This window comes from Canis aureus, chromosome 11 (genome assembly GCF_053574225.1).
Source record: "Canis aureus isolate CA01 chromosome 11, VMU_Caureus_v.1.0, whole genome shotgun sequence".
NCBI lineage: Eukaryota > Metazoa > Chordata > Mammalia > Carnivora > Canidae > Canis > Canis aureus.
This window is the reverse complement of record NC_135621.1, coordinates 15335852-15357621: the sequence shown is the minus strand read 5'-3', so window position 1 is coordinate 15357621 and position 21770 is coordinate 15335852. Positions and strand designations below refer to the sequence as shown.

At 54.7% G+C, this 21770-nt stretch overlaps 1 protein-coding gene across 1 annotated transcript in view; it reads right to left on the bottom strand.

Annotated features, from left to right (window-relative positions):
• Window positions 1-2736: 2736 nt before the first annotated feature.
• Window positions 2737-21770, bottom strand: part of LGR5 (leucine rich repeat containing G protein-coupled receptor 5) — a 128049-nt gene continuing 109015 nt past the window's right edge. The window contains exons 9-18 of the mRNA XM_077913842.1: window positions 21616-21687; window positions 21388-21456; window positions 19950-20021; window positions 16317-16382; window positions 15175-15246; window positions 11220-11291; window positions 10038-10163; window positions 8825-8970; window positions 6960-7043; window positions 2737-4554 (exon numbers count right to left, since the gene is read on the bottom strand). Of these exons, the coding sequence (XP_077769968.1) occupies window positions 3563-4554; window positions 6960-7043; window positions 8825-8970; window positions 10038-10163; window positions 11220-11291; window positions 15175-15246; window positions 16317-16382; window positions 19950-20021; window positions 21388-21456; window positions 21616-21687 (1771 nt within the window). The 3' untranslated portion in view covers window positions 2737-3562. The remainder of the gene's footprint in view (window positions 4555-6959; window positions 7044-8824; window positions 8971-10037; window positions 10164-11219; window positions 11292-15174; window positions 15247-16316; window positions 16383-19949; window positions 20022-21387; window positions 21457-21615; window positions 21688-21770) is intronic.

Below are 21770 nucleotides of genomic sequence, written 5' to 3'. Positions count from 1 at the left end.
TCAGAAAAAAAGCCAAACACTGTTAGTTTTTCAGATGTTGAAGCTTTCCAGGTTCTAAATAATACACAGGGAGGTTGCTATACTTTTATTGCTTTTCACTACCTTGCTTTTCCATTTTGGGCCAAAACAAAATGAAAAGATGTTTTCTTTTTTGTACGAGAATGATTTTCTCTAGCAGTAGTTGTGAGAATAAATTATGTGCAGTAACAGCCACCTATTTTTATATTAGAATGTCATTTAAAACGATTTGTTGGGGGTGACCTATGAAGAGGGAGACTAAAAACGATGAGTTTTACTGACGTCACCGGTTGAATAGTAAAGCGAAGGTAGCTCCTTTGTGAATAATATCTTAGTTTAAAAGGTGCCTTTCTGGGCACCTTTTCTTGAGCTCTATATTCAAAGGAATCTGAAAAAAAAAATCTATGGAGAGGCCGTCTAGAGTGGCCAGTCACTCCTGCCATGCTGTTGAAGCTTCCTTTCCTTCACTCGGGTTCCTATCGCGTATTTCCTCGTTTATATTTGTGAACTGTCTACCTCACCTCCCCTAGGGTGCAAATTCCAGACCAGGCTTGGCGAAGAAACCCCAGTACAGGATGCGGCTCATCGTGGGCACACGTATTTGTCGAATGAGCAAATCCATCTTGAAAACACAGTTACCCCCCTAGACTAGCCCCCCAGTTGACAGTCCTCTGGTCTTTGTTTTTGCTGCTGTTCCATCGGTCGCCGATCGATTGTATCTTTCCTGCTTCTCACTGTAGGTCTATTTATTTGCCGATGCAATTCCAGCTGTTCCCATTTGCCATAATACAGTGGAGAGCATTTATGGGACGCTGATAGGGCTGTGTTTGGTGGGAGGAGTATCTTAACTAGGTTTTGCTAACAAAGTCATAGAGTTTGTGGATTTTTAAAGGAACACGTCAGATTGGATTTCCCCCTCCCTTAAAAAAAAAGCTACATCGCCAACTTGTGTTTTCTTGAGCGGGGCAGAAAGAGGCAGGCTGTGGGACTGGTCCCTAATTTCAGGTACTCTAAAGCAAGTACGTTGAGAGGGAGGACTGAGCTCCATTGTTCTAGAGGCAACTTTTGTATCCGCTGTCTGGGGTCTGAGGAAGGAGCTCATGTGAGAACCCTGGTGTTAGATGAAGACAAACCAAGTGCGGGCGGCCCAGTAGACACCACAGTGCGGGTGGCCCAGTAGACACCACTGGATACCTGGTAGGGTGGTTAGGTTGAGGCATATGGTTACACAGGACGGGTGGTGGTGAGCTCAGGGCCGGGGACTCAGTGTTCAGTAAATATGGGTCAAATTAAATATGGGACAAGGCTGGGCCTCCAACCAGACTTGACAGCCTCGCTTCGCAACCCACATGGGGGCAGCTGGAGTCCCCGCTGGAGCGGGGAGGGTTTGGCACAGGATGTCGGGGAAAATCATTTCATTTCTTATGTGTCGGGGGATGGGAACTGAAGGGCAACAGCACATTTCTTTGAGTCCTTGGAAGACGTCTTGGCCTTCACGTGGTCATGAAATGTGGTTGCTTTTCTTAAAGGGAGGATGGATAGAAAAACTCATCTTCATGTTGGATGATTTTAACAGTGATTTGTTATTTATATCTTTCTTTCTAGCTGTGGATTTTTTTTTCTTTCTTCTTACACTGCAAAAGAAATAGGTTCTGGCTATGAAATCCAAATCCTCACCGGGGGCAGTAAACTTTACCAAGTCGTTTGCCATGATAAAATTGCTTGTTAGCCCCACTTAACACGATCCGGGAGTTGGTAGAGACACCTTGATTTGTTCTTGTGGGGGATTTGCTTCTTAAGTCCACAATACCTAAAATGTTAAGGTGCAAATACATAGCAGAGGTACTTATTCATCAAAAAAACAAAACAAAACAAAAACAAAAACAAAAAACAAACATTTAGGAGACCATATATTCACCTCTGGGCTCAATAAAAAAGCTGAAGATATATTGTTTTATAGTCACACATTTTATTACAAATTTATCTTATTTTGTACCCAATAGAAAAGCAAGTTTGGGATCTATTTACAAGTACTATACATTTACACATATTATATACAGTTAATGAGTTTTAAGAAAATGGGCAGAGAAGCACAATATATACGGAAGATTATGCCACTGTACATGGTTCATTATCATGGCCCTTTGTGTTACTGGATCTTTGCTGTAGTAATAAATACAGTTCTATATTTACACATCTTATAAAACATCTCATAAATGTATTTTTTTCAATTCCAAGTTAAAACATCTGATCAAAATAAACATGCTTATATAAAAATAAATCTACCTAACGGTCTTTTGGTTTGGATGTATTGAAGCTAATGTAGTATAACAGACGTTACAAATTAATCCTTTGACCTTTAGTATTTAATGATCTTGCTTCATAAGATACTTAACACCTGTATTATGTATGGGATAAGCAGAGAAGTCATGTTCCTGACATCAAGTGGGTTGGTCCAGAGAGGACACAGCTAAACCCAAGCTAAGTAAAAAGGCTACGTCACCACATCCCCGGTTGAGTCCAAAGTGGTTTCAGACATCATTGCATGGAGCTACCAGCAATGTGTGTGCGAGAAGCTTCTATGCCAGTGGATTTCACTTGTGCTGGTTTGTGTTGGATCAGTTCCTTAAGATGCACATCGGTTCGGACCACCTGATAAAGCCTCCTGCAAGGAGCCTGCACTCCCTTGAAGACCAACCAACCAACCACCCACCCACCCAAACCCCTCCCAGGTTGCTCGCCGTCTTTCCCAGGTATATCCATCGCCGGCAATGGACTTTTATTCTGAGCTCTGCACCGCAAGGAGGCGACCATGAATGCGACAAAGCAGACCTGGCTCCTACCCCGAGAGCCTCGGTGGCCAGGTACGCATCTAAGCTCATGTTCCTTTCAAAGCACTTGTAGGCAGTTGTACATCAGCAGGAACCATCTGCTGATACATAAAACCTGGCGTCTCTAAGACTGACATGACTGTAGCTCGTATAGCCTTGCATTATCCACTGGGGGGTGGGGGTGGGGCTGGAAGGATCCTTTGTGAGGAAGGGCAAAGGGCGGGGGCGGGGGGGCATTAAAAACAGAGTCCTGGGGGCCATGGTCTTTCCTTACTGCCTGTTGAGGACTGTCTTCTGCAAAGAGCTGCAACCATCTTCTAAGGGTCTAAGACGTGACTGTAGGTCATGAGGCCTTGCACTATCCACTCGGGGGAGCCCTGGAAGGATCCTTTGTGAGGAAGGGCTAAAGGGCGGGGGGGGGGGGGGGGGGGCGGGCATTAAAAGCAGAGTCCTGCGGTCCCGGCCTTTCCTTCCTGCCCGCTGGGGACCACCTTCCATCTAAGCGTCTTTTCGGGTCTAGGTCTTCTTTGGTGAGCAGGTGGCTCCGCCCCCGGCCCCCAAGTCGTCAGCCGGGCGGGTTGGAACCGTGGAGCGTCTTCCGGGAAGGCTTGGCGGCACCGCCCCGGGGCCCGCACAGCAGCGGCGGCGGCGGCGGCTCGTCCCCACCCCCACCCCCACCCTCACCGTCATCCTCCCCGCGGGCGGGGGCCGCGTCAGAGGCACGGCACGAAGGGCACGGAGGGCAGGCGGCAGCCCTGCGGGCCGGGGCGCGGCGGCGGGTCGCGGGCCGCGGCGACCAGGGCCTGCGTGGCGTCGCCGGGGGCCTGCTTGTCGGCGTCGTCGGAGCTCACGGACGCCAGGCTGGGCTCCCTGGGCCTGGGCCGCCGCGGGCCGCCCGCCGGCGCCGGCCTGAAGTGCGGGTGGAAGAGGATGTAGAGCAGCGGGTTGAGGCAGGCGGGCAGCGGCGCCAGCACGAGCAGGACGAACCTGCTGAGCTCGGGGCCCGCGGCCGCCACGCCGAGCAGCGCGCACAGGCGCAGCAGCGCGGGCGGCCAGTACAGCACGCAGTTGGCGAGCAGCAGCAGCGCCGCGTGCCGGGCCGCCGCGTCCCCCGCGGGCGCGCACAGCAGCCGCGCCGCCGCCGCGCCCATCACCGCCGAGCACGCGCCGTTCAGCAGCTGCAGCGCCGCCGCGAAGGCCGCCGGGCCCGCGCCGCCCGGGGGCAGCGCCAGGCACAGCGGGGACGCGCCCCGCGCCGCCGCCCCGAGCAGCGGCCCCGCCGCCACGGCCGCCGCCGGCAGCGCGCACAGCGGCCCCGCCCGCGCGCCCCGCGCCCCCCGCGCCCCCCGCGCGCCCCGCTGCAGCGCCGCCGCCGTGAGCACGAACACGGCCGCCTGCGCCGCGAACAGCGACACGCACGCCAGCAGCCGGCAGCCGCCGCCCTGCTCCCAGCGCGCGCCGTGCCGGGCGAAGCTGCCGAACGTCGCCGCGTCCACCGCCGCCCGCGCCGCGCTCGCCGCCCCGGTCAGCAGGTCGGCGGCCGCCAGCCAGCCCAGCAGCCGCTGCGCCGGCCACGCGCCCGCCGGGGCCCGCAGCGCCGTCCACGCCACCGGCGCGTTGCAGCCGAGCGCCAGCACCGCCACGGTCCACACGCCCACGCGCGTCAGCCAGCTGCCCAGCAGGTCCTCGCACAGCTGGAACGGGCCTGCGGGCGGGCGGGCGGGGGGAGCGGGGGCGTCAGCAGGGCCGGCGGGACCCGGAGGGAGCTCCGCCCCCAGCACCTGCACGCCGCTCCCGGGACACGGCCTCCCCCCCACCTCCACCCCCAGCACCTGGAGGCCGCTCCGGGACACGGCCTCCCCCCCACCTCCACCCCACCTCCACCCCCAGCACCTGGAGGCTGCACCCCCCACCCGGACCTCCGCCCCCAACACCTGGAGGCCGCTCCCTGGACACGGCCTCCCCCCCACCTCCACCCCCAGCACCTGGAGGCCGCTCCGGGACACGGCCTCCCCCCCACCTCCACCCCACCTCCACCCCCAGCACCTGGAGGCTGCACCCCCCACCCGGACCTCCATCCCCAGCACCTGGAGGCCGCTCCCTGGACACGGCCTCCCCCCCACCTCCCCCCCACCTCCACCCCCAGCACCTGGAGGCTGCTCCCCCCACCTCCACCCCCAGCACCTGGAGGCTGCCCCCCCCACCCCGACCTCCACCCCCAGCACCTGGAAGCTGCTCCCTCCACCTCCCCCCCCCCAGCACCTGGAGGCTGCTCCCCCCACCTCCACCCCCAGCACCTGGAGGCTGCTCCCCCCACCTCCACCCCCAGCACCTGGAGGCCGCTCCCCCCACCTCCACCCCCAGCACCTGGACACCGCTCCCGGGACACGGCCCCCCCCCATCTCCACCCCCAGCACCTGGAGGCCGCTCCCCTACCCCCGGACCTCCGCCCCCAACACCTGGAAGCTGCTCCCCCCACCCGGACCTCCACCCCCCAGCACCTGAACGCCGCTCCCGGGACACGGCCCCCCAGCCCCGGACCTCCACCCCGCCGCCCCCCCACCCCCTCGGCCCCTCCCACGCCCCGGTCCCCCAAGCACCTGCGGTGGCTCCCTCGGACACACGCTCACGCCCCCTCATTCCCCCACCCCGCCCCTCCAGCCCCCCCAAGCACCTGCGGCTGCCCCCCCCACACACACCCTACCCACCTTAGCCCCGCCCGCCCTTCAAACACCTGTGGCGGCTCCCTCCCCCACAGGCCACCCCCTACCACCACCCCGCCTTCCAGGGACCTCTCGGTTGCTTCCCCGGAAACCCCTCCCCGCCTCTGCCCCTCCAGGCGCCTTGAGGCTGCTCCCCTCCCCCCAAAAAAACCCTCCTCTCCCCCCTCCACTCCCCCGTCCACTCCCCCTCCCCCCTCCCTTCCCCCTCCTCCTGCCAACACAGGCTGCCCGCTGGAGCAGCTACACGCAGAGAACCGCGGGGGGGGGGTGGGGGGGTGGGATTTAAGTCCCTTGATCCCAGTCCCCCAGGGACGGAGGACTCGGGGCCAGCTGCAGGGCCAGCTCTCCGGGGCTTCCCTCTACATGTTTTTCTAGAATGCCTCAGGAATGTTCTGGAAGCAGAGAAAGAGCATCTCGAGGACGTACCCCACAGGAGTAGAAGAGGCAGGGTGGGTAGTGTAGACGTGCATTTCAGGAAAACCTGGTCTCAGGTTGATAAGGACATTTGATGTCTGAGAGCAAGAGACAGGCTAGTTGTTGAAACTAAGATCTCAGCCCTTCTCGGCTGTTGTTTTCCTTTCGCCTGGCCCACCCTGTTCCTGGGACTGGGATAGCTCTGTGAGGTCCATATACAGGATTTTGCTGGTCTGTATGGACTGTTATTTGCTTTAATCAAATGGCTATTTAGGGAAGATGACACTTTAAAAAAATAAGTGATAGGGACGCCCGGGTGGCTCAGCGGTGGAGCACCTGCCCTCGGCTCAGGGTGTCATCCCGGAACACAGGGATCGAGTCCCACATAGAGGGCCCCGCGGGGAGCCTGCTTCTCCCTCTGCCTGTGTCGCTGCCTCTCTCTGTGTGTCTCTCGTGAATAAATACAAATTTAAAAAACTGATGACGTGAAGCAAGACAGCTGTATGCCAGCTCAGGCTGGATGGCCAATATCTAGGCAGATGCTCAGGTGAGGCGCCTGGGTGTCTCCGTGGGTTAGGGTCAGACTCTAGGGTCAGGCCCGCGTCGCTGTCCCTGGTGTGGTCCGGGGTCAGCGGGGAGGCGGCTCGAGAGCCTTTGCCTCCCCATCTGTTGCTCAAGGACACCCCCACCCCATGCTCCCTCCCTCCCTCTGCCTCAAATAAGTAGGTAAATAAATAAAATCTTTAAAAAACTGGCATACGCTTTTCTGACTGACTCCTCCGTTTTCACTGATCTGAGTCAAAGGTCTTCCGCAGAAACCCTATGACCGGACACCGACCCCAGGGCATGGGCGTCTCTATCCTAAAGGTCCCCACGGGAGGGATAGAAGAGCCTCGGAAGCAATTCTGCTGGGACAGGTGGCGGGTATGTCACCCCGACCTCAGGGGCAGGGCGGAGACGCTGCTCGGCTCACCTGGGGCAGGTGAGCACTGCGCCGAGTGGAGGGCTTTCAGGTCTTCCTCAAAGTCCAGCAAGAAATCTTCAAGATCCCGCTCATCTGCAGGAACGAGAAGCCCTGTAATGGGGGTTCTGGGTCTCTTGGCTGGAGACCACATCCCAGGGGAGAGAGGCCTGCATTATCCTCAAGACACGAGATGGCGCCAAGGGAACTGAAGGCCAAGGGTCCCGCGTTCCCCCCGGGGCTCTGGCTTTCTTGCAATCTATTCTGGGGATGTTCTCCTCGAGCTACTGGATGACACAGGATTCCGGGGAAATGGGGGTGAGGGAGGGAGCCCCAGGCCCCCCCCACCCACCGCCGTAGCGCCTCAGCTCTCATTCTGTTCCCTGCAGCTCACGAGGGCCCCGAACCGCACTGACCTCACACTGGGTGCCAGCCCCCCCAACACCGGGGGAGCCTCGTGGGCGAATGTTCTGGGCTGTGCTCTCGGGGCCCAAGAAGGAGAACCAGGTGCAGTGAGTTCAGCCTTTCCGGGAGATTGTGCTTAACAGAGGACCAAGCAGGACACTAGTGGTGCTCGGTTTAGCGCCTAGTTCTGCAATGGGAGCTTTCTGATCCAACACACGGCATCACTGCCCTTAAAAATAAACTCCTTGAAGAACATTGACTCTCTTGTTATCGTGTATCCTGGCACACGTGAGGCATGCTTACCTTTTTTTTTTTCCCCCCTGAGTGACTATAGTAAAAATTAGCATGGATGAGGCAGGGAGCAAAAACTCAGGGAAAAACCCGAGCGAGATGCCTCCTGTGGCCTCAAACAAAAAAGCCATGGGCTACAATATCAGCTCCTTAAACTGATGCGTGTACATGAAGAAATGGTGGGGTGCCTGGGTGGCTCGGTCGGATGAGCGTCTGCTTTCGACTCCGTTCATGATCCCAGGGTCCTGGGATTGAGCCCCGCATCGGGCTCCCCCCTCAGTGGGGAGCCTGCTTCTCCCCCTCCCTCTGCCTGCCGCTCCCCTGCCTGTGCTCTCTGTCTCTCTCTGTGTGTGTCAAATAAATAAATAAAATCTTTAAAAGAAAAATAAATGAAGTAACATTCAGACAGACACAATCACACTTGCTTGGGAATCAACAGATCATTAGGGCCCAATGGAGGAGAAGCCCGTCTGTGCAACTCTGTGCAAACTTGCAAGGCTGGCAGGGAGAGGCGAGTGGGAGCCGCGTGGCGTCTCCCCATTCCCACACGTGTGGTTTCAGGGGCATTGCTGTCTGTTTAAGTAAGCTCTTACTTCAAGGGGAGCCAAGTGCCTTACAGACATTATCTCATTTCACCTTCGTGACAGATACCTCTGCGGGGGGTAGGAGGGGAGAACGTTTCAGAATTAGTTGGATAAGAAGTGGGGTGCTTAGGCCCTTCTGCTCCCATGCGGAGGCGTCTAAGTGCCTGTACGGTCCGCTTCTCTCATGCCGTAAGAATAAAAATGGATTTTATCTTCTGGAGAAGGACGCTCAGAAACACGGCTAAAAAAATAAAGCCAATGAGGAGGAGGCCCTTTTAAAGGTTTGTGAAAAAAATAAATTAAAAGTTTGTGAAAATACTGGTGATGATTAAGAATTATCCCCGAGGATAGTACATGCTAAGGGGGATTGAATTATTAATAAAAGTATGAAGGAGTCACCTACAGAAAAGATGAACTTTTAGAGTGAATCTTAAGGGGGTATTTCTCTTTCTCTGGGCATCTCTAAATACTGGGATTGTGTCCCGTCTTGCTGGGGCTGCTTACATAGGGACTTGTCCCGAGTTCAGATGACCCGTTTGATGATTTTTCAAGACCCTTCTGGATAGGATTTCATCACTGTGACGTAGCAGGTCTTACCTTGAACTTGAAACATCCCGGCATCCTTCTTATGAAGGTCATCTGTACTGCTGTTGTCATCCTTAGTCCACTGATTGGAGATTTTATAGACATTCTCACACACCCCAAATACACAACACTGGTAAGCATAAGGCATTTCTATGACCCTTCAAATGAACGAAACCAAGCAAAAAAACACAGGCTTAAAGACACAGGTTGTCAAATACCGTCTTCATCTTCTTTCACTCATTAATTCTGCCTTTGGGTCTTAGCCTTAATTAATAATCTAAAATAATGACTGTGTACAAAGATGTTCATTACTGCGCTATTTATAATAACAACGGAGTCATTAAAAGTTATTGCCATGAAATGTTGATAGTTGCTGAGCTTGGGCGATGCACAGATTCTATTATTGTCTCTACTTCGGTGCTTGGGAATTTCCATAATAAGGAAGTCGAAAAAGAACTGCTAGGAAAATTGTAGCACCATTAAAAAAGTGCTTATAGTGTGACATAAGGTAAAGCAGTGAGAACATGATGTAAGTCCGTATACGTACTGCGGTTCTAACCGTTAAAAATATATCGCAAACAACGAAGGAAATACAATAAAAAGTTGTTTGGGGGGCATTTTTAGATTTTTTTACTCTCTTCTCCCTTCCTAAATCTCTTTTGGGGTTATGGTTCTAAAAGTATGTAAAATGTAGTGTGTCTTAAAAAAATATGCATGTATATGTACCCCCCCCCCCACATACCTACTACATACATATATGTATATATATGGTCTTTCAAGGGATTTTTTTTTAAACAGTAATATGCATAACAGGTTTTAAAGAGCATTACTTCCTCAAAGAAATAGCCATTTCGGACATTTTATTAGAATGTATAACAAGCTAGGTAAATCTTAAAAAGTAAGCAGGACTGCGATCATGTTATAATGTTATTTAATTACGTGTCCTAGTTTCTACCCCATGGATCGGTGGTTTTCCAACTCTTCCGGTGAAGGCTAGGATGCGGGGGTTTGGGGGGCATCTTCGAGGAAGAAAGGAACTGCGGTCAGGATGACGCTCTCCCCCTGCAGGGGTCGTCCTAACCGTGCCGCAGGGGTGGGGGACTTGAGGGCATGAAATGCAATTCAAAGGAGTCCCATGACCTCATAAATTTCGAAAACCACTCTAACACGTCTATTATTTCGCATGACCACAAATGTATCTTATTAGTTTTAATGACAAACTCACTTGAGTTCTGGAAAGTTTTCAGATGATATCAAGCTCTGTAAGGCATGATTTCCTGTTAATTTTAAGTGAGTTAAACCATGTAACCCCGTTACAGGAAAGGACGACAGGCGGTTGGACGACAGGTCCCTGCAAAACATCAACAATTGGCTTTTGGTCTGTGTTAGCAGAAAGTGTCGATGTTAAAAAAAAAAAAGAAAGAAAAAAAAAAAAGAAAAAAGCAACCTAAAGATTATTAAACTGCTCCATAAGGACACCTAAGCAGGGTCCATACCCTGGCAGTAGAAATAACCATTTTGGGCTTAGCTCCTGATAACTTTTAGGTTTACGATCAGAGTTGCAGGGCCGGGGGGATGTCTCGGGGGCACCTGCACTGTCACTTCTGCGTTCAGCTGCATTTTGCCTGGTGGGGACATCAGACATCAGAAGGAGCTACAGGTCATCCGAGAAGTGCGGTGGAGCGGATTCAGCTTGGGGTGGGGGAGGCGCTGTGGGTTTAGTCCCTTGGGTCCCCGCGCCCCCGGCTGACCAGCTCCTTCCCTCTCGGTCCAGTCGACAAGGGACAGGCTGGAGGGAGTCCCGCGCAGAGGAGAATCGGGACAGGAAACCTCTTCGTCGGGATGGCAAATAGGAAATGAAATCCCTTTAGGGGGCACCCGGGGGCTCAGTGGTTGAGCAGCTGCCTTGGGCCCAGGATGTGACCCTGGGGTCCTGGGATCGAGTCCTGCATCGGGCTCCCAACGGGGACCCTGCTTCTCCCTCTGCCTGTGTCTCTGCCTCTCTCTCTCTGTCTCATGAATAAATAAATAAAATATAAAAAGAAAAGAAAAGAAAACCCTTTGGAACTGAAATGACATCTATTTTGCCCCACCTGACTGCTCAGAGAAAATGGAAAATTTCACCTCAATAACCAGAACCAGCTGCCACGCAGATCGTCAATTAGGCGAGTCAGGGCCCATGTGGTCTTGGTGGGGGGGGCCTTGGAGGAGGGAGGGCCTCCTAGGGGGAGGGTCAGCAGGGGCGTGGGCTCCCCCCCCCCTGGTCCCATCCAGCTCCAGGGTGCAGAGCACTAAGGGCCAGGCAGTGTGTGCATCGTGGCCTCTTCAGCAAAACCAATGTTTCCGATGAATTTAGGTGGCCCCCAATTACATAAAATATGCCACCAACGAGCCATGAAACACTCACAGCTTTCTTAGAGATGGCATCGTGGAAAATGCATTGGGATGAATGATGGCAATTTTGTTCCAGGCTAAATTCCTATTAAAAAAAAAAAAAAAAAAAGAAAGGCAAGTGAGAGGATTTTACATATATATAAGATTGTGTGAAGTTTTACCACATATATTCATTCTTCTGCCAAAACTTAGCTTCCATTCAGGACAAAACACTTAGGCCATCACATCAGCCTCGAGATACAGATGTCTATAGTACAAAGTGACTAAGGCTGGAGCTTTACATCAATCTTGTTTTAAATTAATCAAGGGAATATTATTCAAGAGGATATTTTAGATTTTACTCTGCTAAAAAGTTGACTTAAACATGCTCGTTAGATTTTATGAGGGCAATTCTGAGATGAGTAGGGGCAGAGGAGGAGTTAGGGACCTCAACTTCGGAGGGTCTTCCTCTGACTACCAAGTAAACTTGGAGAACATCCTGGAGACGTAATGAAACTCAGCCACACGCTGTGGCTGAGTTTGTCAGGTACGTCGGGGCCGCAGGAGAAACACTGAGAAGTATTAAAAAAAAAAAAATCCCAGTAACAGAGATGCACATTTAAATTCTTAACTGCAAAATAAATCAAAAAGGGGCTAATATGTTGGGAAGTCAAATTCTTTGATTACCAGGAAAAACCTACAATTCACACTCACACACACACACACACACACACACGCACTGAAATGGAGATGATTCAGCAGGAATAAGAACTTACACATTTCAAAGAAAGGAAAAATGAACTTAAATTTTGTATTTTTAAAATGCCGAACTGGGGATGCCTGGGGGGCTCAGTGGTGGATCATCTGCCTTGGGCCCAGGGCGTGACCCCGGGGTCCTGGGATCAAGTCCTGCGTTGGACTCCTCCCAGGGAGCCTGCTTCTCCCTCTGCCTGAGTCTCTGACTCTCTGTCTCTGTGTCTCTCATGAATAAATAAGTAAAATCTTTAAAAAATAAAGTGAAATGCCTAACTAATGGGGATAACCAAGGTGTAGGCCTGTGAGGAACCTGAAAGCGGCCACCATCCACTTCCCGGTGGCTCGTATGAGGCCGGCCCTCCTGCGTTTCCCTAGGGAGATGCTCTTCGCAGAACATTCATAGTCGAATGTGAAAGGCTCCCTAACCTGGATGAAACTTTTTATTTTGGTCCATCATGGGTCTGGGAACCGAAAATGATTTTGGCCACGAAGGGGGGGTGGAGGCAGTGGGAAGCTCCAGTGGAGGCTGGGCAGTGGGAGGAGGAGAGCGCCCTCCAGCAGCTCACAAAAGCTCGAGGGCCAGGGGAGCAAGTCATCCCCGCCCGGCTCTCCAGCGTGGCCCCCTCCTCGGCCCTGGCTGTGACCTTGACCCTGGCCGCGACCTTGACCCCTGCCCCCCCCCCCCCCCCCCCCCCCCGGCTGCCGGGTGGAAGCTGGCCCCGCCAGGCCCCTCACCGACACACCCTGGGCGGCCAGGTGCGCATTCTGGCCGCAGGTACCGAGGTCATGACTGCACACTGACCGCTGGGAGGTTAGGAGCCCAGGGTGTTGTTTCTGCGTGGCTCTAACCCTCAGCTCGGGGCTGAGGCCCAGGCAGTTAGTGCCTCTTTCAAAGCTGCAGAATGAGGTCAGGGGCTGGCCTCTAAGCCCAGCTGACACAGGGTCTCGGCTGTGGCTCAGAACCTGCTGGAAGCTCTTCAGTAGATGGTGCGCTCGGGGTTTGGGTGCCAGATACCCAGGGCTGCGCTGTGTGGGCCACACAGGACAGGCCTCAGGGCCGGGGACCCTGTGCTTCTGGCCCGGGGACGGCCACCGTGGGGCAGAGGCCTGGCGATGCCTGGGTGCATCGGGGGCTGCAGGACCAGGCTGCGGTCGCAGTTTGAAGGCGGGGCGGGAAGGGTCGCCTGCACCTGGAAGGAGACCCTGAGGCTGGGGGCGCGGTGACCACGCTGGTGCCCGAGCCACAGTGCGTGCGGAGGATGGGATGAAGAGCGGGGCGGCGTGGGGCACAGGCCGCTCAGGAGGGCGGGGACCCGGGGCAGAAGCCTGGCCCACCTGGGGACAGGTGGGTGACCCGTAAACTCTAAGGAGCCGCGGGAATTCAGGGGGACTCAGACTCTGGCCTTCAGGGCCTTCTGCTGTCGGTAGGGGGCCGCCTTTCATTTCATGTGACTGTGAGAAAATCTACGTATGCATTTCCTGTGGAGACACTGGAGTTCTGCGACAGCAGCGACTTGCCGGGGCCGCAGGGACCGTTACCAACTCTATCCGCCGTTTAAAATGGGACCGACTTTGGGAAGCAGCCAAAACTCCAACTGGGTGACCACGGCAGGTAATGGAAATAGGTTAGGGATTTTTGTTTTATGTCTGTTAAAAAAAAGTGCAAGCACTTCACAAGCTCACACTCGTGACAAATAGGGAAAGGGCAACACGTTTAAATTCAGAACAAGATAGTTTTCATGGTAAATTTTTAGGAGAAGATAATTAAGGATAAATTTAAAATGTTTGGAGGACGAGTATTATTTTACAAAGGTGTAGGGACGCCTGGGGGGCTCAGTGGTGGAGCCTCTGCCTCCAGACCAGGGAGTGACCCTGGGGAACCGAGATCGAGTCCCACGTTGGGCTCCCTGCATGGAGCCTGCTTCTCCCTCTGCCTGTATCTCATGCCTCTCTCTCTCTATTCTCTCATGAATAAATAAATAAAATCTAAAAAAAAAAGACTATTTTTCAAGGGTATAGTCTCTTAAGTATTAAGAAGAACTTCGGGGTGGGGGGCGCCTGGGCGGCTCAGTGTGTTGAGCATCGGACTCTTGATTTCAGCTCAGGTCATGATCTAAGGGTGGTGAGATGGAGCCCTGCCAGGGGCTCTGTTCCTGGGGGGAGTCTGCTTGAGATCCTCTCCCCTCTCTCTATGCCACCCCTCCCCCTGACTCTCCCTCACTCTCTAAAATAAATAAATAAATCCTTTTTTTTTTTTTAAATTTCATTACTTGAGAGAGAGAGAGAGAGAGAGAGCACGAGCGGGGGTGGGGGCAGAGGGAGAAGCAGATGCCCCGCTGAGCAGGGAGCCCAACGTGGGGCTCACCCCAGGACCCCGGGATCATGACCTGAGCTGAGGGCAGATGCTTCAAGGACTGAGGGACCCAGGTGCCCCAATAAGTAATCCTTAAAAAACACAAAGAAATACTTTAGAGAAAAAAGCGTTTTTAAGAAAATATACCGGAATTTAAAGATTAGATATTGTCATTATCCATCAGAATCACATTGAAATTCAGTTTTGAGATGAAAAAGATTTAACTGTCCCAGAAAACAATCTGTTACCAAGGTGTTTTTTGTTTTTGTTTTTGTTTTTGTTTTTTTGTTTTTTTAGATGTATGATTAATAGATGGTGTTTTCCCTCATGGAGTGGAATTAGATACTCTATTTACAATTCTTAATCATCTGGTCAACAGGAGCGTTTGCCACGGCAGTGGTACTCAACCCTTGGGGTACTTGCTCAAAGTAGAGTATTTTGAGCAAGTACCCCACTTGCAGATGGTTAGGAACCACCTGAGATTCTGACTGAGGAGGTGGGTGGGGACGCCTTCCTTCCCGCAGCCCCCTGATGATTCGTAAGCCCTTTGCAACACCTACTGGGAACCGTTCACCCAGGAGACACGAGCAGGTGGGAAGAACTGGGTGGTCATCCCATCCCTGTGTGGGAAACAACCCCTAGCAATTCCGGGCTGCTGGCAGACACACGTTTCGTAGGCAATTCAACGACTTGGCCTCCTTCTTCTTTAGCCAAATTCCAAGCCTGCAAATTTACTGCTTTTGCATATATTCCTGGACATGATCACGAGCAAGATATTTGCCTTTATGTAGCATAACTCGGCACAAAGGCCCAAGGAAGCCAGCGTAGGGGGAGGATGCTGGGGAAGGGGCTGGGGAAAGTGCCGGGAGGCGGTACTCACAGCGCCCGGAGGCTAAGCAACTGCTGGAAAGTGTCAGCTTTAATTTCATAGATTTCATTATGTCGCAGGTCTCTGAAATGACAGAGGTCCAAGATTGATCCAGAGTCAGTGGCTTCAAAGATTAGTCCTCGGAGAAGGGCTACAGAGGGATTAGCTGCCCTCACCCAAAGGAGCAGGTGACTGTCAAGCAACCAATTTAACAATCTTGCTTAGCCTAAAGAACGGCATCGGCATCCCAACCTTTACATGTAAGTGCTGCCTCTTTCGAGGCAGGAGTTCCTCGGGTGGACGTGGGCCTCCGCCCCAAACGCGGGCATCGCTCAGCCACGTGGTGCCTGGCTCTGCCTCTGGGCCTCAAGAGCACCCAACCCTCACCTTTCAGGGACAGTTCTGCCCTTCTTTCTCTCTCTTAGGTGCCCGAAGGCATTCAGAGAAAAATGAAATGGGAAAAGATAGATGGTTAATAGTGTTCTGATCAAAACTGAAGTATGCCTTGAAAGCAGCAGAGCCGACGTTTTACGAAGGCAATTTTAAGGAAGGAGTTTCAAAATGTTTCATATGGAAGTGGCACCTCCTCTAGAGGTGGCTGCTGTGAAACGAACACCCCAACAGACCCCAATCCCTCCCATTTTTACAAATAATACTGCTCATTGGCTATGTAAGCTTAAAAAAATTCAAGGCTCGGGCAGCCTGGGTGGCTCAGCGGTTTAGCGCCGCCTTCGGCCCAGGGCGTGATCCTGGGGACCCGGGATCGAGTCCTGCGTCGGGCTCCCTGCATGGAGCCTGCTTCTCTCTCCACCTGTGTCTCTGCCTCTCTCTCTCTCATGAATAAATAAATAGCATCTTAAAAAAATTCAAGGCTCGAATGACACCAAAGTTCCATCATAAGCCAAGTTTGGGGAAGGGGGAGGGCGGAAGCATAATAAATGCTTTACTTACAGTGAAATGCCTGGTAAAATAATATTATCTATGTTTCCCGAACTTAATAGACATCCTACCCAGTCACACCTTGTGCGCGTGAGAAGGGAAAGCGCCAAATGTCTCCCCGGGGACTCGCGGGGCAAGCAAACCAGTGACCCCTGGAAATGTGAGTCTTGGCTCTCGTTTTTTGTCAGGCGACTTAGAGACTCGTATAGACGTACATTTTCTGAAGTTTCCGGCAGACTGAAAAACTGGGTAAATCTTCCAGCAGGTTGTAAGACAGATCTCTGGAAAACAGAAGGTACGAAAGGGGAAGTCTGTTACATATTAATCCTAAGGAAACATGCTCTGCTCTCCTTTCCCATCCACAGGGACGCATCTCCCAAAGGCCAGCCCGACCGTCTCCCCGGCCCTGACGTGGAGCCGGTAGGCCCGGGCATTATTGGATTAAGCGTAGAGCCAAACATTTACTGAAATGTAGCTGTTGTGCTTCTTTAATTGATTTAAATAAGTTGCTTAAAGGATTTATTTATATTTTGTTAGTGATGATCTACAATGTTCTAGCTATTATCTTACCGAAATGACTACAAATTAAATTAAATGATTTGTGCCTCCCTGAGCGCTGCTATAGCTCTACAGCTAAGAGAATCACTGTTGGTTCTTTTCTAATCAACTTAAAAAAAAAAAAAAGCCAAAAACCAAAAAACAAACACACAAAAAAACAACCCAACAACAATTCGAAACGTAGCACTAACTTTGAAATCAATCACCGCAAGGGGGAAAACAACCTAAGAAAGTCTTCAGCCAAAACTCAACAAATTATAGAATAACAAAAACATATGGACGTATTTAGGGTATAATATAACTAATCTAAAACAAGCCGTGGTAATTTGCAGAAAGCTTAAAAAAAAGAAAGCTGGTAGATAAAGTAACATAGATACTTTAAAAAAAAAATTCCTGTCTCATGTTTAAAAAGTTATCAGCTAATCAACTAACACACTTTCATGCCTGATTCTAATTCTTAAAACCAGATCAGCACTACGCAACTGAAAAATCCACACTGTGCTCGAGGAGGGTTTTTCATGATCTTGTTCTCCTAGTCGATCACTCCCTTCTACAGTTACTGCATGAATGGAATTCACACAGAAATACAGTTCACCTACTACACATAAAAATGCAGATGAAGCTGTTTGCAAACACAAATTCATAGTTTATCCAAGAGGCTCGAGACCAAACTAAACCAAACCAAACAAAAAATAGGAAAAAAAACAAACAAACCCCAAAACCAGGCCCCACGCCTATGCACAGATGCACCTGGTCAACAAAATGCTGTATATTTTTAAAAAAGCAGTGGTTGTGAGAAAATGCACGTATGTCTCATGAAAGCCGCTCATGATTTGGTTCACTCATCTGCAGGTGGCCCGGGGGTCGTAAACCCGCCCGCGCGGCTCTTCCTCCACGATGCACAAAACCTTCTTCTACATAGACACCGTGTCCCCTTCTACCACCTTCCACCTAATGATTTTCCCGGCTAACACCGACTGAGCACTTGTCATCTATAGACACCATGTTCACGGTGTCACCTAAGTCATTTCTTTCTTTCATTTTTTTTTTTAAGATTTTATTTATTTATCATGAGAGACAGAGAGAGAGAGAGGCAGAGACACAGGCCGAGGGAGAAGCAGGTACATGTGGGGTGCCGGATGTGGGACTTCATCCCAGGACTCCAGGATCAGGCCTTGGGCTGAAGGCTGTGCTAAACTACTGAGCCACCTGGGCCGCCCCCTAAGTTATTTCATTTGCTCCCTGTGGTCCCCTCATGAGGGAGACGCCGATCACCACTGCGCAATGTCCAATAATTTGCTAAGGTCACCAGCTGCTTAGTGGGGAGAGCCGGGCCCAGCCCAGGCCCTCCCATGGGGGCAAAGAGGCCTGGGGGTGAGGGTAACAGGTGCTCAGCGAGGACCGCAGCCCGAGGTGGGGGGCTCACACACTGATGCTTCCAGAACATCAAGTGGAGTGTAGTGGAGGCTGTGACCCTGGCTTGTACTTTCGGCCTCCCCTGGTTCTTCAACTGGGCCAGTGCAGGTGGCCACACAGTAGGGCCCCTTCAGTTCTCCCCTTGGAGGAGAAGCCTGCTCCACCCGCCCTGAACAAGTCCCAGTGACAGGCCCAAGCACATTGGGAACGACAAGCTCCTGCGGGTGATGGGTTTGCTCTCTCAGGCCTTTCAGCTGGAGGAGGGGGGCTGGGGAAGGACCAGGGGCCTGGGACCCCGGGGGGCCTCAGTGGTGGAGCACCTGCCTCTGCCCCGGGCATGACCCTGGGGTCCTGGGTTCCAGTCCTGCATCGGGCTCCCTGCAGGGACCCTGCTCCTCCCTCTGCCTGGGTCTCTGCCTGTCTCTCTGTGTGTCATAAATTAATAAATAAAATCTTTATATAAAAAAGAAAGAAAAAAAGGGAAAGAAAGAAAAGAAAGAAAGAAAAAAAGAATGAAAGAAAGAAAGAAAGAAAGAAAGAAAGAAAAAGAAAGAAAGAAAGAAAAAGAAAGAAAGGAGGGAAGAAAGAAAAAGGAAGGAGGAAGAACGGCCTAAGGGAAGGGAGAGGGGTCAGAGGAGCTGGGGCCGCCTGAGCTCGTGTTCTGGGTGTGAGCCCTGGTGGGTGTAGCCCGCTGGACCCTCATGCCCTGCCCGGGCGGGTGTCACCCCCTCGACCCTCATGCCTTGCCCCGAGGGAAGGGGCGCGTCTCCGCCGCACAGGTGGGGAAACGGAGCCCCGCGGGGACGAGTAACCGGCCCACGACACCCCGCGGGTACCTGCGGAGCTGGACTGCGGCCCCAGCCTCCCGCCCGCCCGCCTCCCCTCTCGCGGGGCCTGCCCCGGCCGCAGCGGAGACACCTGCGGTGTAGACCGGCTCCTTGGGCCCCGCGGCGAGCTCGGACCCTGCTGCCCTCCTGCAGCCCCGAATTCCCGGTCTCCTCGTCGGTATCACACCTCCCGGGCAGCGCGGGATGAAGACGGCGCTTGCCCCATCCCCCACCCCCATCCCCCCATCCTCACCCCCCCCCCCCGCCGAGGCTGTGGCGGGGGCGAGACCACGGGGGGGGGTGGCGGAGGGCGGGGGGGCCCGTGGCCGAAGGTCCGCCCTCCCACCCCACGTTGAGCGGCCCGTAGCTGCGCCACTAGGGGCCTGCGCTGGAACCACAGGCTGCGAGTGCCCGGGTGCCCGGGGAGAAAGAGCTCACGAGGCTCGGGGGCCGCCACAGGAGGCTCAGGGTCCTCGCGCGGACCTGACCCTCGGGGTGGGGGGGTGACCCTGGAAGGTCAGGACAAGGCCCTTCAAATCCCCAGGGCCTTCTGTTCAGAGAGGGGAGGGTGGGGGGCTCCGCGTGCCCGGAAGGCCCCTGGGAGCCGTTTCTACCCGGGGGCGTCAGGCCGAGGCACCGCACCCGCACCTGCACCCGCATCCATCCTGCCCCCGCACCTGCCCTGCCCCTGCCCCGCCCCGCACCGCCGCGCACCCACACCTGCACCGCACCTGCCCAGCACCCGCACTCACCCTGCAGCCGCCCCACACCTTCACCTGCACCCGCCCCGCCCCGCACCCATCCTGCACCCGCACCCGCAGCCGCACCTGCCCTGCCCCCGCACCTGCACCCACACCTGCCCCGCCCCGCCCCCGCCCCGCAGCGGAGGAGCGCTGCTCGCCGCCAGTAGGCTGGTTTGGGCGCGTTTGCTGGTAGGGGCCGGGGCCAGGGGAAACCCGCGGGGGACGGGTGGGCCTCGGGAACGAGGGGTCCCCGCGACCCCCCGCGACCCCCCCCACCGCAGGGAGAGCACTTTGTCCTACGCACAGCACTCGCAGGGCGGGCAGCTGGTCCCAGGCCGCTCCAGGGAGGGACGAGATCTGGGCGCCGGTTAACGTCCTGTGGAGACACAAGCAGGCGTCGCTCGTTCACTGAGGCCTCACACGCCCGGGTCCTCCCGCCTGGGTCCTCCCATCCCACATCCTCCCGCCCAAGTCCTCCCACCGAAGTCCTCCCACCCGGGTCCTCCCACCCAGATCCTCCCACCTGGGCCCTTCCACTCAGGTCCTCTCACCCAGGTCCTCCCACCCAAGTCCTCCCACTCTGGTCCTCCCAACCCATGTCCTCCCACCCGGGTCTTCCCACCCAGATCCTCCCACGCAGGTCCTCCCATCCCACGTCCTCCTTCCCCGGGTCCTCCCGCCCAGATCCTCCAACCCAGATCCTCCCACCCAGATCCTCCTATCCTGCTCCTCCCATCCCATGTCCTCCCACCCGGGTCCTCCCACTTGGGTCCTCCTGCCCGAGTCCTCCCACCCTGGTCCTCCCACCCAGGTCTTCCCACCCCCACCTAGGTCCTCCCCCCGCCCCGGGGGTCCTCCAGCCCGAATCCTCCCACCTTGGTCCTCCCACCCAGATCCTCCCACCCAGGTCTTCCCACCTCCACCTGGGTCCTCCCACCCAGGTCCTCCCGCCCGGGGTCCTCCAGCCCATGTCCTCCCACCTGGGTCCTCCCGCCCAGGCCCTCCCACCCTGGTCCTCCCACCCTGGCCCTCCCACTCTGATCCTCCCACCCCCACCTGGGTCCTCCCGCCCAGGTCCTCCCACCGAAGTCCTCCCACCCAGGTCCTCCCACCCTGGCCCTCCCACTCTGGTCTTCCCACCCTCACCTGGGTCCTCTGGCCCAGGTCCTCCCACCCAGGTCCTCCCACCCTGGCCCTCCCACCCTGGTCCTCCCACTCCCACCTGGGTCCTCTGGCCCAGGTCCTCCCACCCTGATCCTCCCATCCCCCACCTGGGTCCTCCCACCCAGATCCTCCCACCCTGATCCTCCCACTCCCCACCTGGGTCCTCCCACCCGGGTCCTCCCACCCGGGTCCTCCCACCCAGATCCTCCCACCCGGGTCCTCCCACCCAGGCCCTCCCACCCAGGTCCCCCACCCTCACCCAGGTCCTCCCACCCGGGCCCTCCCAGCCAGATCCTTCCACCCGGGTCCTCCCACCCAGATCCTCCCACCCCCACCTGGGTCCTCCCACTTGGATCCTCCTATCTGGGTCCTCCCACCTTGGCCCTCCCACCCTGGTCCTCCCACCCCCACCTGGGTCCTCTGGCCCAGGTCCTCCCACCCCCACCTGGGTCCTCCCACCCAGGTCCTCCCATCCGGGCCCTCCCAGCCAGATCCTCCCACCCAGGCCCTCCCACTCAGGCCCCTTGGGTTTCTGGGGAGCCGCCTGCACAGAGCCCAGAGCCGGGCCAGGTACCTACAGGCTCTCCAGGCTCGCCGTTCCCGTCAGGTCTGGAAACTCGGTTATTTGCGAGGCACCGTTCAGAGTCCTAGGAGGAGGGGGACAGGAGCACCATCAGAAGGAGGGTCCAGGAAGGGGCAACTTTAGTGCCATCTGCAAAGCGCTTTCACCAAGTGAGACGGTCACTCGGTGTGTACACCCCCCCCCCCCCGCCCCGGGGCAAGTGGCCTGTAAGAGAAGCACTTACAGAGTTCTTAGCTCTGGTAAATGTTGAAAAGCGGACCTTCCGACAAGCTGGATGGGGTTGTCATAGAAATGTCTGGAAAAACGCAAACACCGAAGCCTTAGTACAAAAGTTGAATGACAAATGGAAACCTGCTCAAAATTCCAACAAACACAGGG